Here is a 15,197-nt window from a genome sequence, read left to right as displayed (position 1 = left end):
ACTCTGAGGCCTCAGATTCATACCTACATGCCACCTTCTCTTCTAGGTTTTTCTCAATAGTAATCATGAGCTCATGAGCCCAGCACTCACAAGAGCAGTCACACTTTCTTTTTTTTTTTTAATTTTTTTTCAACGTTTATTTATTTTTGGGACAGAGAGAGACAGAGCATGAACGGGGGAGGAGCAGAGAGAGAGGGAGACACAGAATCGGAAACAGGCTCCAGGCTCTGAGCCATCAGCCCAGAGCCTGACGCGGGGCTCGAACTCACGGACCGCGAGATCGTGACCTGGCTGAAGTCGGACGCTTAACCGACTGCGCCACCCAGGCGTCCCGAGAGCAGTCACACTTTCAACTGGGTCTTGGTTCCAGAAATTTCCTGCTTTGTGATTTTCTGCTTGGACTTGATCCACTTAATAAATTCCCTCATCTTTTTTCTGAAGTAACTCTTGGGAGGAAACTGTTCATTCTGTGACACAGGTGAGGAAGCACTCTCTAATCTTCTGTCCTCAACACGGTGGCTCTTCTTTCTGGCTACAGATGTTCCTATCCCTGAATCCTCCCTTCTACATTTTCCTGCTTTGGAACCCTGAGGTCTCACTTTCTCTGCACTTTTTCTTTGTGGAAAATTCTTAGGCTGGCACTTACCTAAGACCAGCTTAGAGTGCCAGGACTCCTGCTGCTGCTCCGTACTGTATTGTCCTCCAAGTGGACATGCGGCACCTGGGATGCTCCCATATCCCCACTACAGTCACTGTGGAACTGAGTCAGTGGGGCTTTGTACATCAAGCTATCTGAATTAAGGGGCATGTCAGTGGGAAACTCTTGAGCCTGACTGTGCTCTACCGTCTCGAAATTCAACTTTAACTCACTAAAGAGATGTCTTTCAAAGTCTGATAGTTTAGAATCTTGGGGAGCCAGTGTTTTTGGTGAAGAATGTTCAGTGATCGGCACAGCTTCTACCTCACTCAAATTGACATTTGTCATTTTGGAGCTTTCCAACTCACTGGTTGTCAAGACTTCACAAGATTGGGATTGAAGAGTACACAGCTCCTCGGTGTTGAATACGCCCCTGGACAAGTTGTGCTTTGCAAAATGGCCTAAATTCTTCTGCACCATCACTCTGCCCTGAGCCATTTCAGTTCCATCGCTAGGACTGACATTCTCATCCTTTGGCTCATGTCCAGCTTCAGCTTGCTTTGGGGGCACCTCTGGGCGACATCTATTGTCTAGTACAGCCGCCCTTGTCTCACTTGAGCTATGATGCTGTGCATAAGGGGCTGAAAAGTCTGACTTCCATATGCAGCTGTCTGGATACCCTCTGCAAGCTCATGGTTGGTGTCAGAGAGTGATGCTTTCAGGGCCCTCTGTCCTTCATTGCTCGTAGGTGACATGGCAGGGAGAGAATGATCCAGGGTGGGGACTGAATTTGGTGTTCTCATCCTGTTGCCATGAAAAGTTTTAGAGCTTCTCTCACGGGGGTTAGAAAACTCAGCTTTGGAATCCACCAGAGAAATATGCATGGCTGAGGAGGGAATGTCTAATTGGGGAAGAGGCCATGTTGTGGCTTCTCTCAACATACAGAATTTTATGGATTCAAGAGCCCTAAGTGGTAGACCCCACCTCTGACTCATCTGAAATCTTATAATATGGGCCTCTAGCAGCCGTCGGGTATTGGGATTGAGAAAGGAAGGCTCCAGAATGGTAATCTGGCAGCAAACCCTAACCACCATTGTCTTTTTTGATTTGTGTTTTCCATTTTAGTCTGGGAATTCCCACACGAAGGCAGTGCATTGTCATCAGCCAGCCATGAACAACACACACCTGTAGGAATCCTACACACCTGTAGGAATCCTACCCTCAGTAATCTACCAAAATTTCTTGTTCAAATGTAATCTAAGGTCAGATTTCATTTGATTCTGGTCTGTGTCCTTCCTTGAGTCATTTGGTAATTCATTCCATGAGTGATCCTTGAATGACACACACAGTTACTTTTTGTCTCTGAGGCAGCCCTAAGACCCTTCGCTAGGTAGCATTCTGAGACCCTTTGAGGGCTGACTTCTGGGCTCTTCTCTAGGATATACCCAAGATTCCTCATCATACTCATCCATAGCTAGAACTCTGTTGGGACCCTTTCATGGAAACTTCCTAGGAAACTCAATTCAGTCTTTGCTAAATCCTTGCTACTATGGTCCTGAAGCTCAGAGAATTTTGAGCAAACATGTCTGCCTTTTTGCTCAGACATGTCTGCCTTTTTGCTCATACACTGAGGCTCTATCAGTACTAGAGACTCTAGATTTCTACAGGCATGGAGGTACCAGTATGGGATTACCTTCCTTGGACCGTGAAACTCCAGTTTCTCCTGGGTTTCATAGGTAATATGAAAATGGCCAGGAAGGACGGAGACCATTGGCATGGGATGACCAGCTAAACAATGCAAAGTTGGGAACTTGAGGACAAATGGCTTCATGAGAGTTTTGGAACCAGGCACTAAACCCCACAAACTTTCCTGGTGCTTCTTCAACATGTGCCACTCCGGGTGTTGATTTTCAGTCAAGATAGGAGAGTCTGACTTATTCTTCGATCTATGGAGAAAGACACTCCACAGTCCCTATTCTGGGATGAAGAAGAAGATGGTATGATTGGTATGCAGGGTTGAAGGTGGGCTTGAGGGTTCACTGGAGTGAAAGCTAGGGGCTGGGATTGGGACAGGGTTTGAGGCAAGGGTTGGGGATATACACTAGGGAGACATAGGTGATGGGAATGAGGAAGTGGTAGAGATTCTTGATCCTGCATTTTGACTGTGGAAGCATTATAGAGCCCATTGAATAAGACAAAGTGAGACTCTTATGGGGAATTACTACTAGAAACCCAAGAGTGTGGCTGCTAAGGACTCATTATGCAAAAAGGGAAGACCCCAGAAGAGCTGGCCATGTTTCTGATTCAAGTTTTCCCCCAAACACTTGATACAGAGGAACTGCTGACAAATGTGCAGGTGCTCCAGTTTGCTTACAACATTCTAGCTGTTTTGGGGGCTGTGGTGACCTGTACATCGAATGGCTGCAGTAAATTCACTGAAGATGTCCATTGGTATTCTGACCACATTGTTTTGAAAATGGTCCCTCTTCTTTTTCTTTCCTCTCTAAAATCTGGAAAGGCATTCTTTTTTTCATTTGTCTCTCTAAGACTGCCTAGATGTTAAGGCCAAAGAAAGAAACTCCACTGGCCTCCTTGTGCTTGTTAACAGAGTCTCTCCAGAGATGGGTTTCTGGTAGATGGAGGTAAAGTTGCCTTTGCTGAAAATCAGAATGTGATAATGTGGGGAGGAACATGTTCTTGGCTTGAGCCTTCCAACAGGAGAATTCTGAAATTGAGGTCTTGAATGGCCACTACCTCTGATTGTTGGGATACAGGCAGACCACCCACCAGGGTGGTCTGTCTGGAGATGAGTCTTCTGGAACAGGCTTCAAGGAGGTGGAAATCGATTTAGATTGAGGTACAGTTAAAGTGCATTCTAGCAGTGGTGAAACAGACAGGGTCAGTGTTGCATGGTGCCAAAGAAATGAATCACTGGGATCTTTGTCTGGGACAGACGTGGTAAGAGGTTGACATCTTGGAAAATGGTGGGGTCAAGAGAGAAGATGATATTCAGAGGTAAAGTGAACTCTGCTTGGGCAATAGGATCCCCTTTCTGAACGTCATGTAGTAGGAGGGGGGAAAGGCAAGGGGTTGGGGTGTGGAATGGCCCATTGGGAATTTGGAATTCAAAGGAGGAAAAGACTCTGGTGTCTGAGGGTGACCTGGTAGTGAGGGTAAGAAAGAGTTAGGTGAGAAAAAGGAGTGGGGGTGGCGAAGGCTCAGGCAAAGGGGCTGGTTTTAGGTCTCCTGGAGGGACTGCTGTGAAGGCAGGGGATGGACTGAATGATGAGTCAGTCACAGGAGCTGTGGCAGCCAAGGGGATCACAGAGGGAGTAGCGTCTTCCAGGACCTCCAGGAACAGCAGCCGATTGACCTCAGCAGTTGTACTATTACACACCTCACAGAAGGGGTCTGGACATAACAGTTGACGAAAGTGCATGGTATCATGATGCCGGCACAGGGGGCTGCAGGAGACAGGAGGTACAAAGCTGCAGCCACGGCCAAAACAAACATATGTGGCTCTGGCAATTCTGGCAAAAGTAGTGCCACCCCCATCCCAAAGGCTTTCCCATTCTGACTCTGAGGATTTTCTATCCCTTGTCAATCCCAGGCTTTCCTGAAGCCCTAGAAATTCATAGACTCTGCTAAAAAAGGTGGGGCGGGGGTGTCAGGAAAGAAGGTAATATTTAGTCACCTTTGCAGAAGAGAAATCACCTTTCTTGCCTCCTCAGCTTCACTCTGGCAAGTTTTCCAGCCTGGAAAATGAGGAGATTGATGAAAGTAGAAGCAAGAGATATTATGAGAGGCTGAGTATGGTTTCCTTTAAGTGATACCCTTGGTAGATTGGACTTGGAGAGCCCTAAGAATGAGGATATAAATCACATAGTCAATGATAATAATAGTAACAAGACTCATATAGGTATGTTTTTTTTTTTTTATCATTCACAATGGACTTTCATATGTATTATCCCATGTGACGTTGAAAAAAACCCTATGAGGAACATAGGTCAATGATTACTTCAAAGAGGAATCTGAATATCCATGATGTCACAGGCCTTTCAGAAAATCAGGGGACAGAAGTTCAGACTCTTGACAGTCACATGGCCACCTATTGGGCAACACCCATTGACCAGGTCCATCACTGTTTTGTGCTCAGGGATGGGCAGAGCAAGGAAACTGAGAAGGGTCTTGGGCACTGAATGAATGCCTTTTCATGAGCCTCTTCTGTGAGGCCTATTTTTCTGGTAGGGACTAGCAGACATCTAGCAACTGACATCCTCAGAGATCATGGACCTGGGACCTCATGGAAAGGACAGGAAGGGTCACTCTTGGAGAGCTCAGGTGGAATAGGCAGAACCTTACCTTTCAGTGTCCAACTTTTCCGCCTCTCTTGGCACTGGCCTGATACCAGAATAAAAGTAAAAGAATGAGGAGCTAGGACTCATTTCTCTGTCTCTCTTCTCTCTAGGAAAAAGGGACATTTATCATCCATAAATATTATGACTCTATTTTAAGTAATATAATTTTGTGTCCTTGCTTTATCAATTTTTAAAGATAATAAAATGTTTTCCATATTTACTACTTGGAAAAACTGAAGGAAGTGTTTTGTCTGTGGGGCCCACACTTAATATTGTCAACCATAAGTTCATTGAGGAAATAGAAACTGAGGCCAACAGTCACATCTGTGCTCCTTCAGGTAGGATCCTGTATCCTGGGACACAATTCAGACCCCAGTCTTTGTTCAGAGGCTCTCAGAGGCTCAGCACTGTTCTCCTGATCAGTGAAGGAAGGCTTGGTCAAGTGATGCCAAACATGGGAGTGTGACTCTTGATCAAGTGCTGTGGAGCTTTGTTCTCTTACACAGATCCCGTACTCTCTAAACAACCTGATCTAGGACTATGGAATCACTGTGTCTGGGAATTTACACGAGACCTGTCACCCCATCCAGATAGTCTGTGAGCTTCAGTTGGAAACCTTAGTCGTTCCTTAACCTGTAGCCCTGCCAAATCTCTTTTCCTAGAGGAGTGAATGTCTAGTTTCTTAAACTTCCCATTTTAGGTGTCTCTGTGACCCAACCAAACTCATTTAGAAATGTGGGACGAAGAACAGGAATATAAAGAGTCATTCTCTGAAGGGCAACTTCTGGTTCCAGTTCTCACATTGTAAAAGCCTGGAAATCATCACTTTAGTCTTTGAAAGAAGCAAAAAGCTGAACAAACTGAAAATCAATGACTTTTCTTGGAGCCATAGTGGCAAAGCTATTACCCTAAATCTTCACAGAGTGTGAATACACCAAATCACAGTTAAGATCAGCTTACCTGGAACAGAAACCACTGGAGATTTGGGATTGCTCTCCTTGTGGGAACACTTGAATAGACACTTGGACAAATTGCCGGAGGATGCATGTGGGCTAGCATGAGATTGAGAAACTCCTGGTGTCACGATCTAATGGGGTTCCCCTGCTTATTCATGAGTTTTATTACCAGGAACCCCACCTGGTTCTCACAGTAAGGAGCTAGGAAAAAATGCTCCTGTTTCTGGCAAGGGAGTGTAGGGTTGGAGATAAATGTAATCATTTTGAAAACATTGTGAAATATTCCGAGTTCTTCATAACAGAAGCCTACTCAGCAGGGGAATAGACTATCAGAGCCTTATGTCACATGAGAGAAAGTCTCAACTACAGCAGCACCTTCTAGACTTGACTCAAAACAAACAAAAAAATTTCAATACACTTGTGAACATCACAGCCCAGGGACACAGACGCATTAAAAGACTGACATTTAATTATATCCCCTCCCCAAAATCTTATCACCATATCAACAGGATCACAGCTGAAAAGAGCTGCAGGGTATAGGCGCTACGTAGGGACATTTAGTGAAACCTACCGACACTAGGGGAGACAAAAAATAACGACACTAGAGGAAATTAAAGACTCTGACATGTATAGCTACAGTAAATATTAAACACAGCTCAACACCTAGCCAGGTTAACATAAGCCTTCACACTATTTCAGTTCCTATTATAATACTCTTATTATAATACTTATAATACTCCTATTATTTGGCTTTCAAAGAAAAAATGCAAGGCATGCTAAAAGGCAAGAAAAAAGCAATCTGAATAGACAAACCAAGCATCAGGTGCACATTCAGATATGACACAGGTTTCAGAATTATTGTACAGAGTCTAAAATAACTGATTATTATATTAGTGGAAAAAGTAGACAACACACAAGAAAAGATGAGGAATATAAGCAGAAAAAGGGGAAACTCTAAGAATCAAAAGGAAATGTTAGAAACCCAAAACACTATGACAAATGAAGAATGCCTTTGATGGACTCATCTGTAGGTTGCATATGGTCAAGGAAAGAACAAGTGAATTTGAAGACATAGCAGTAGAAATGTTCCAAGCTAAAACTCAAAGAGAAAAATAATTTTTTTAATGCTAAAATATAGAATACCCAAGAATTGTGTTTCAAAATGTGTAACATATGTGTCATTGGAATACTAGAAGAATAATAGAGCAGAAGAGATATTTGAAGTAAGAATAGCCAAGAGTTTTGCGAAATTAATGGCAGATTAACTATACATTGTAGAAGCTCAGAGAACACCAAGCAGAAAAATACTAAAAAAGCTTGTACCTGGACATATCATTTTCCAAATGTAGGAAACAAAAAGATAAAATCTTTAAAGAATCCAGACAAAAATAAAAACCCACTTCTAGAGGAAAAAAAGATAAGAATTATGACCTATTATCATAAACCATGCAAGTATGAGACTGGAGTGAAATATTTGGTGTTGAAAGAAAAAACCACAAATCAAGAAATTTATATCTAGTGATATTATCCTTCAAAACTGAAAGAGAAATCAAAACTCAGGCAAATAAAAACTGAGAATTCAGCAGCAGCAGACCTGCCCTGCAATAATGTTAAAATAACTTCCTCAAGGAGAAGGAAAATACTCAGATGAAAAGGAAGAGAAGGAATGAAGGAAGAAAAAATAAAATCTTTATTCATCTTACTCTCAATTGGCCCAATAATAATAATGATAATGTGCTGGATCATTACATTACATGGATAAGTGAAATGAGTGACATCAGTGTTACAAGGGACAGGAGGAATTGGAAACTCCTGCACTACCTATTAAGTGGTATAGTGTTATGTAACAGTTGTAAATGTATATTCCAAAATCTAGGACAACCATGAAAATATTTTTTAACAGGAGCGCCTGGGTGACTAGTCAGTAAAGCATCACACCATTGATTTTGTCTCAGGTCATAATCTCAGGGTTGTGAGATGAATCTCTGCATCGAGCTCTGCATTGGGTGTGGAGTCTGCTTGGAATTCTCTCTCTCTCTCCCCCACCCCGCCCCCTCTACTGCCTGTGCTCTCTCCCTCTTAAAAAAAAAACAACAAAACATTTTTTAACAAAGAATAACTGATGTGTTAACAAAAGTGAGAAAATAGAATCACATATAATGTTTGCTTAAAATCAGATAAAAACTGGGGTGCCTGGGTGGCTCAGTTAAGTGTCCAACTTCAACTCAGGTCATGATCTCCTGGTTTGTGAGTTTGAGCCCTGCATCAGTTTGAGCCTGCTTCGGATTTTGTGTCTTTTCCTCTCTCTGCCCCTCCCCTGCTCATACTCTTGTCTGTCAATAATAAAGAAACATTAAAAAAGATTTTAAAAAAACATAAAAACTGAAAAATAGGGGAAGAAAAAATGAATAGGTACAATGAATACTAAACAGTTACAAAGTAGATATTAATCCAACTATATTTAAAAGACCACTAAATGGAAGTGGTCTAAATTCACCAATTAAAAGACAGAGAAAACTGTCAGAGTGGGTAAAAAGACGAGACCTAATTATATGTTGTTTATAAAATACCCACTTTAAATATAAAGGTATAGATAGATTAAAAGCAAAAGGACAGAAAAAAATGTACCTGCTAACACTAACCAAAAATACATGCATACATACATATATACATACATACATACATACATACATAAAAATAAAAATCAAGAGTAATTATATTAATTTCAGATAAAGCAGACTTCACAAGAATGAAAATTATCAAGGATAAAGAGGTCAGTTCTCCAAGAAGACATAACACTCCTTACCATGTACACATGTAACACATAGCATCAAAGTATATGAGCAAAAACTGGTAGAACTTGTAAGAAAAAATGGATTAATCCATTGTTATGGTTGGAGATTTCAATAGCCCTCCATCAGAAATACCTAGATTCAGCAGGCAGAAAATCAGTAAAGATAGTTGACGTGAACAACACCATCAATCAACTTGATCTGACATTTATAGAATACTTCATTCAACAGCAGAATACACATTTTTCTCACACTCACATGGAACATTCACAAGATGGACCACATTCTGGGCCACAAAACACACCTTAACAAATGTAAAGTAGAAATCACACAAAGTATGTTTTCAGACCAGAGTAGAATTAAACTAGAAATCAATTACAGAAAGATAGCTGGAAATTCCAAAATGTTTGGAAATTAAATAACACACTACTAATACATGGGTCAAGGAAGAAATCTCAAGAGAAAAAACTATTTTAAACTAAATGAAAATTAAAATACAACTTAATCAAAATTTGTAAGATTCAGCGAAAGCAATAGTTGGAAGTTGATAACTTTAAATGCATCTATTTGAAAAGATTTAATATCTCTGAGGGACTCTACTTACCTGATTGATGTCTCTGTGTTTCCAAAATATTGGCAAACACGGATTCTTCTTTACGTAGCACAGCACCAGAAGAAGGACTCCCACCCCACACAGGAAGACAGGAATGGAAATACCTAACAAGTTGAATTGGATTTCAGCCATAGTGCACTAAGGAGTCTTAGACGAAGATGGTTCATATCATTGCAAATGTATTGCTGCCTCAGGCAGCTGGGCATTGAGAGTACATGTTCTAGACTAGAGTTCCAAGCCAACGTTACAGAGCTTTAGCTTAGATACCAAAGGTTCTTGAGGGTGGGGGAGGGGACAATGTAAGAGAGAAACTCACATGCAACCCTTCACCCACCATCCAACCCAGCAGATCTGTCCATCCTTCCATGGCCCTTCAGATGCCTCCAACCTACCTTCTAACTCCACCTATTCACCACATATATTTACCTTAGTGAAATCTTCATATTCCACCTGTTACCCTGATATTACCTGAGACCCCTTTTACTGGTTTGGTGATCTCCCTTTGGACCCCACATCATCCCCAGAGATCTACATCCCCAAGATCTACTCTGCCTTCAGCTGTTGTTTTCCCCAGTAGTGCATTTTTACCTTTATGAAATGAGAAACATACTCAGAAGCAGCCCTACCCCTCATATTTCCTCAAAAGAATCCATGTTTATTTATTTTGAGAGAGAGTTGAGCAGGCGAGGGCAGAGGCAGAGAGGGAGAAGGAGAGAGAATCTCAAACAGGCTCTCTGCAGAGCCAATGTGGGGCTCAAACTCATGAACTGTGAGATCATGACCTGAGCCTAAACCTAGAATTGGATATGTAACCGGCTGAGCTACCCAGGAGCCCCTAGATGGTAAGGTGTTTAAGTGGGCTTTTGCACTTTAATCATAATCACACCTGCCAAATGACAATAGTGCAACTTGGGTGAGGGGTGTGTGGGAAGTTATATTGTTCTAGCTGCTTTTGTGCATGTTAAACATTTCTGTAGTAAAAATCTTTAAAAAAAAAAAAAAGAGGTTGGGTGCCTCATAAGGACAGGGAGGGGGGCAGAAGGAGACCTGTCAAGGGAGGATCAGTCCATCAAGACTATAATTTAGCTATTTCTCAATAAAGAGTAATTCCTTTTGCACTGGGAAGGAGAGAGGAATAGGGAAATATTTTTGGAAGATTTTGTTTTGTTGTGTTTGTTGTGTTCTGACAAAAAGCTCCCATCTCACAGATTTCTAGTTCCTCTGTAAACTGTGGTCCAGCACATCTGCTGGGCCAAGTAAAGGTGGCCTAAGTTGAGAAAAGTGGGGAAATTTAAAATACATTTGAGTAGAATTGGGAAGAGAACAGACTAAGGAAATAGTGACCTAACTCCATTTGTTTTGTTTGCATGTAAACCTGGGATAAGTATTTGTGGGGTGGATGAATGATTTCCAGATACTGCTGGGGCTGAATTTCTTGTGGCATCAGTAGACTCAATTGTGAGATTTCCAGTAGTCAGTAACTTAGAAAAAGACATTTCTGGAAAAAGCAGAGAGATGACATTTTGCCAGACAAGAAGAGTTGAAGGGGATTGGATGGGGCCCATTTGTACTAGAGCCTTTTTCTTTTTTAATTGAAGAATAGTCGACACACAATGCCACATTTGTTTCAGGTGTAAAACTCTATGCTGTGCTCACCACAACTGCAGCTACAACTATCACAATTCCATTTTGACTATATTCCCCATGCTGTACTGGGGCTTTTTTTTGTATGTATGTTTGTTTATTTTGAGAGAGATAGAAAGTGAGCACAAGTGGGGGAGAGGCAGAGAGGAGAGACAGAATCCCAAGGGATCCCTGATGCGGGGCTCAAACTCATGAACCACAAGATCATGACCTGAGCCGAGATCAAGAGTCTGCTGCTTAACTGACTGAGCCACCCAGGCACCCCTCTACTAGAGCTTTATAATGTTGGTTACCTTATAGATGATCAGGAAGACAAGACCTTGGTAGATAGACAAGAAGTTGGAAAGAATCATGTGGAGTTGATAACAGGGGACATATAAGCTGGAAGGATAGGAGGAGGAGGTAAAAGGACACAATATCAGACTGTAGTATTCCTGATGGCAGAAGTATTCCCAGTACTAAGTTCTACAGGGTGGCAGTAACTGCACTGGATGGGAAGTAAAGGATGCTAAATTGAGATTATGTAGGAACTGGAAGGCTGCGTTATTGGTATATCTACATAGATGTTAGAGCCTCCAGTACCTTCTCACTTCTTCATGTTCCCTGCTCTGGACCATATTCCATCTATTGTCACTCTCAGGCTCCCCATAGACTCTGAATTCTTTCTGTGACCTTAATGTTCAGATGCTGCAGGGTCAATGGCATAACCCTGGACAAAAGGATACCACACTTGTATCGTCTTTAAAGAGGGCTTTAGCAGTGTTTTTCTTTTAACACTGAACAGCCCAACCACTCCCATTCAAAGTTCACCCCCCCCCCCCGTGGGATCCTCTGGTTACAGATTTCCAAATAATGATTAAGCCACTATAACACTAACTGTGAATAAAAACAAAACAAAACAAAACAAAAAACAGTGGCTTAATCATTATTATCTGAAATCTATACCTGTCTTTTATCCTGCTCAGATACACAAGACTTGCTCTGAAGGTTATAAAACAGTTGATGACAGTTAAGGTAAGGACTACTATACATTTTCACTAAGGCTAACCTATAGGAGACAGAGCCTATCTCCTAAAACTGCATCAAATGGGCTTTAGGAGCACATGATCTCTATTTCTCAAGAGATTCAGGGTATTGGTCCCTTGAAGCAATCAGCAATAGCTGAACTAACACAAGCCCTAAATTACCCAAAACCTATGCCCCGAACAGAGTACACAGAACAGACGTCAGTATTAGAGAAATATTTATTGGGGAGAATCAATATTCTTTACAAGGTATTTGGGGGGAGAAATTCCACCCCCCCCCCGGAAATTCTGGAGAAGGGTTTTCTGTCTAAATGATAGACACAGATCTCCGAATACCGTGCCTTTAGCAGTGGTGAGTGTGGCTGGAGGCCCCTGGCCAGCTTGATGCCTGCAGGTGCAGTGTGGGTGGGGCACAGGCTCCCTGTGGGGCACAGACAGGCGATGGTTCTGACACAACAGCTGGCCCTTAAGTGCCACAGCTTCCTGGGGGTGTCTGCCCTTGTCCCTGATCTAATACTTGGAGAATGGCTGTGGCCCACAAAGACAGCTTCTTGGTGACAGGACTTGGTATTTCTCTCTTTACAGGAGGGAGCCCTGTAGCTGAGAGGAGGCCCCTGGGCAGGCTGTGCCTGGGCCTGCACTTGTGCTTCCTTCCGAGCTTTCCCAAACTTGGCTGAGGACAGAAGGGGCTGTTGAGGACAGGCGCTATCTGTAGCACGCCGGTGCCCTATCTTCTCTTCTAAGAACTTCCCAACATCTTCCCTGAGTTTCTGAGCCTCGGTCCTCCCAGTAAAGGCAGCTCTACCTTGAACCATGCCTCTGCTTTGCACACATGACAGGATGCCCTTTTCCTGGGAGTTTTCTTGTCTTTTGCACTTTCTGCCAGGATTCAGCCATTGTAATATAGCCTTCATTTTTTTTGTAAAAAGGCTTTCAGGGGGAGGCTGACCCTTCTGTGATAGGGTGCGGGAGGATTGGCTCCCAGGCTTCTCTGCCAGTGCCACCTCCCGAGGAGGGCAACTCTTCCTTATAGGCTGGGATGTCCCCAACCCTGCATCCCCTCCACCAAACTCTTGTGCTTTGGAACACGGAGGGCTCACTGTCTCTGTAGCTGGTGGGAGATTCTTGTGCTGGTGCTTCCTTAAGACATGCTTAGGGACCCATGTATCCTGCTGCTGTTCCGTACTAATTCCTGTGTCCTGCACACGGACGTGAAGCACCTGGGAAGCTCCCATGTCCTCACTGGAGTCCTCCTGGTCATGAGTCAGGGAGGCCTTGGAAGTCGAGGGGGGCAGGTCGTTGTCTTTGCTCTGGGCCCAGCTCTGCTGTCTTTGCTCCAATTTAAGCTTTAATTCCTTATACAGCCGTTCTGTTAAATTAGGATCTTGGGGAATTGATGTGTTTGGTGGGTGGCTTTTAATGGTCATGGTACGTTTGTCCTTATTTGCATTCACATTTATCATTTGGGGGCTTCCTGGCTGGCTGGTTGTCAAGCTGTCTCTAGGTTTTGATTGACGCCCATCTAGCTCCTCAGCCCTGAATAACTCCCTGGACACTTTGGGCACAGAAACAGGTTCTGGATTCACCACCATTTTGCCCTGTTCCATCTTGACTCTATCGCTGGGATTTATGGTCTTATCCTTTGGCTCACGCCTGGTCCCAGCTTGCCTTGCGGGCTGCTTTGAGGGCCATCTGTTGCCTGGCACAGTCTGTGTCTGACTTGCTTTGCCTATGCTGCTATGTCTGATAGGTTGAAGAGTCTGTCTGCCATCCTTCATTTTCTGAAATTCCTCTGCAAGCCCATGGTTGATAGGACGCGGTAGTTTTGCTGGGATTCCCTGTCCTTCCTTGCCCCCAGTTGAGGTGGCAGGGTGAGAATGATCCAGGATGGGGGCTGAATTTTCCATTTTGTCTCCATAGAGACTTAGAGCTTCCTCTAAGGGATTTGAAAGCCCCAGATTTAGATTTGGGGTCCCAAGATGGCATCCACCCAGGAAAAACAGAGAATTGTTGTCCCAGTGTTCTCAATTAAGTCCCAAAATTCAGGTGAATGGGACTAGCTCGGGAATTACTTGAAATAATTACTGGGAACCAGAAAATACTGTTGCCCTGGTCTTAGCCCGTGCTATTCAAAGTGTGGTCAATGGGCCAGTACTTGTTCCCACATTTTTGTCACCATCTGCACCAAGTATAGAAATTGAGGATGGTTAGAACCTTCTATTGCAATTTTACAGAGTAATTAAATCTAATAATTAAAATCCAACGTTTGTATTTTGTCTTTGTTATGTGTGTCATTGTTTTCGTGATTCATTTGCATTGTATCTTAGGCAAGTATCAGCCCAGAGTACATGGGGAGCAGAGGGAGGAAGCAAACTGGTCCTCCACCACAGAAAGTTTGAGAAACTGTGATCTAATTTGCATGCTCCACCTTGAAGTCTGGGAGTGAGTCAGCATTCTGGAAGCACACAGGGAGACTTGGGGAGATCTTTCCCTCATGCGATGACAGGGGGCAAAAAAATGTCCATTCTAATTGTGGGACCTAATTTGGAGAGGGAAGAATACTCCCAGACTTCCCTTAGCACTGTCATTTTCTCATACCTTTTTTCATGTTGACCTGCCCTATTCAGAGTCTCTGGTAAGAATTTACCCTGTGTAAGCTCTGGATATGGCCATTTTAATACGCTAAACATTACAAGCACCTTCAGCTTCCCTGCCCATCAGATTTTTTTTTTTGTTGTTTATTTTTGAGAGGGAGAGAGAGAGAGAGAGAGAGAGAGAATGCAAGTGGAGAGGGGCAGCAGGCAGAGAGAGGGAGACGCAGAATCCCAAGCAGGGTCCAGGCTCTGAGCTGTCAGCAAAGAGCCCAACGTGGGGTTTGAACTCTCACGGGCTGTTGAGATCATGACCTGAGCTGAAGTCAGACACTTAATCGACTGAGCCATACAGGTGCCCCTCCCATTGCAACTTTAATTACTAGAATCAAAGCCTCTGAATGGCTCTCCTAACCCATTAAGAGAAAAAGAACTTTGAGTGAGACTAACACAAGGTAATTACTAAACTAAGCCGAAATCCTTTGCCATGCTCTTGGCAATGAGTTATGGAAACTCCAGAGCCCCATAAGAGGTCTAAAGGGGCAAAAAATGTTCACAACAAATTTCAGGGACCTTGGTTT

General features: G+C 43.1%; 1 protein-coding gene across 1 annotated transcript; it reads right to left on the bottom strand.

Annotated features, from left to right (window-relative positions):
• Positions 1–646: 646 nt before the first annotated feature.
• On the bottom strand, positions 647–14,413 carry LOC124524105 (spermatogenesis-associated protein 31D1-like). The gene is made up of 4 exons (XM_047096164.1): positions 12,362–14,413; positions 5,000–5,038; positions 3,936–4,101; positions 647–1,264 (listed from the first exon to the last, which is right to left on the bottom strand). Exons 1-4 carry the CDS (start codon positions 13,930–13,932, stop codon positions 647–649), a joined length of 2,394 nt encoding a protein of 797 aa, XP_046952120.1. The 5' UTR covers positions 13,933–14,413.
• Positions 14,414–15,197: the final 784 nt, after the last annotated feature.

This window comes from Lynx rufus, unplaced genomic scaffold (assembly GCF_022079265.1).
Source record: "Lynx rufus isolate CCGP_SWC_20201006 ecotype Redwood Valley unplaced genomic scaffold, mLynRuf1.p SCAF_10, whole genome shotgun sequence".
Lineage (NCBI taxonomy): Eukaryota > Metazoa > Chordata > Mammalia > Carnivora > Felidae > Lynx > Lynx rufus.
The sequence above is the reverse complement of the archived record's forward strand: the minus strand, read 5'-3'. Positions and strand labels throughout refer to the sequence as shown.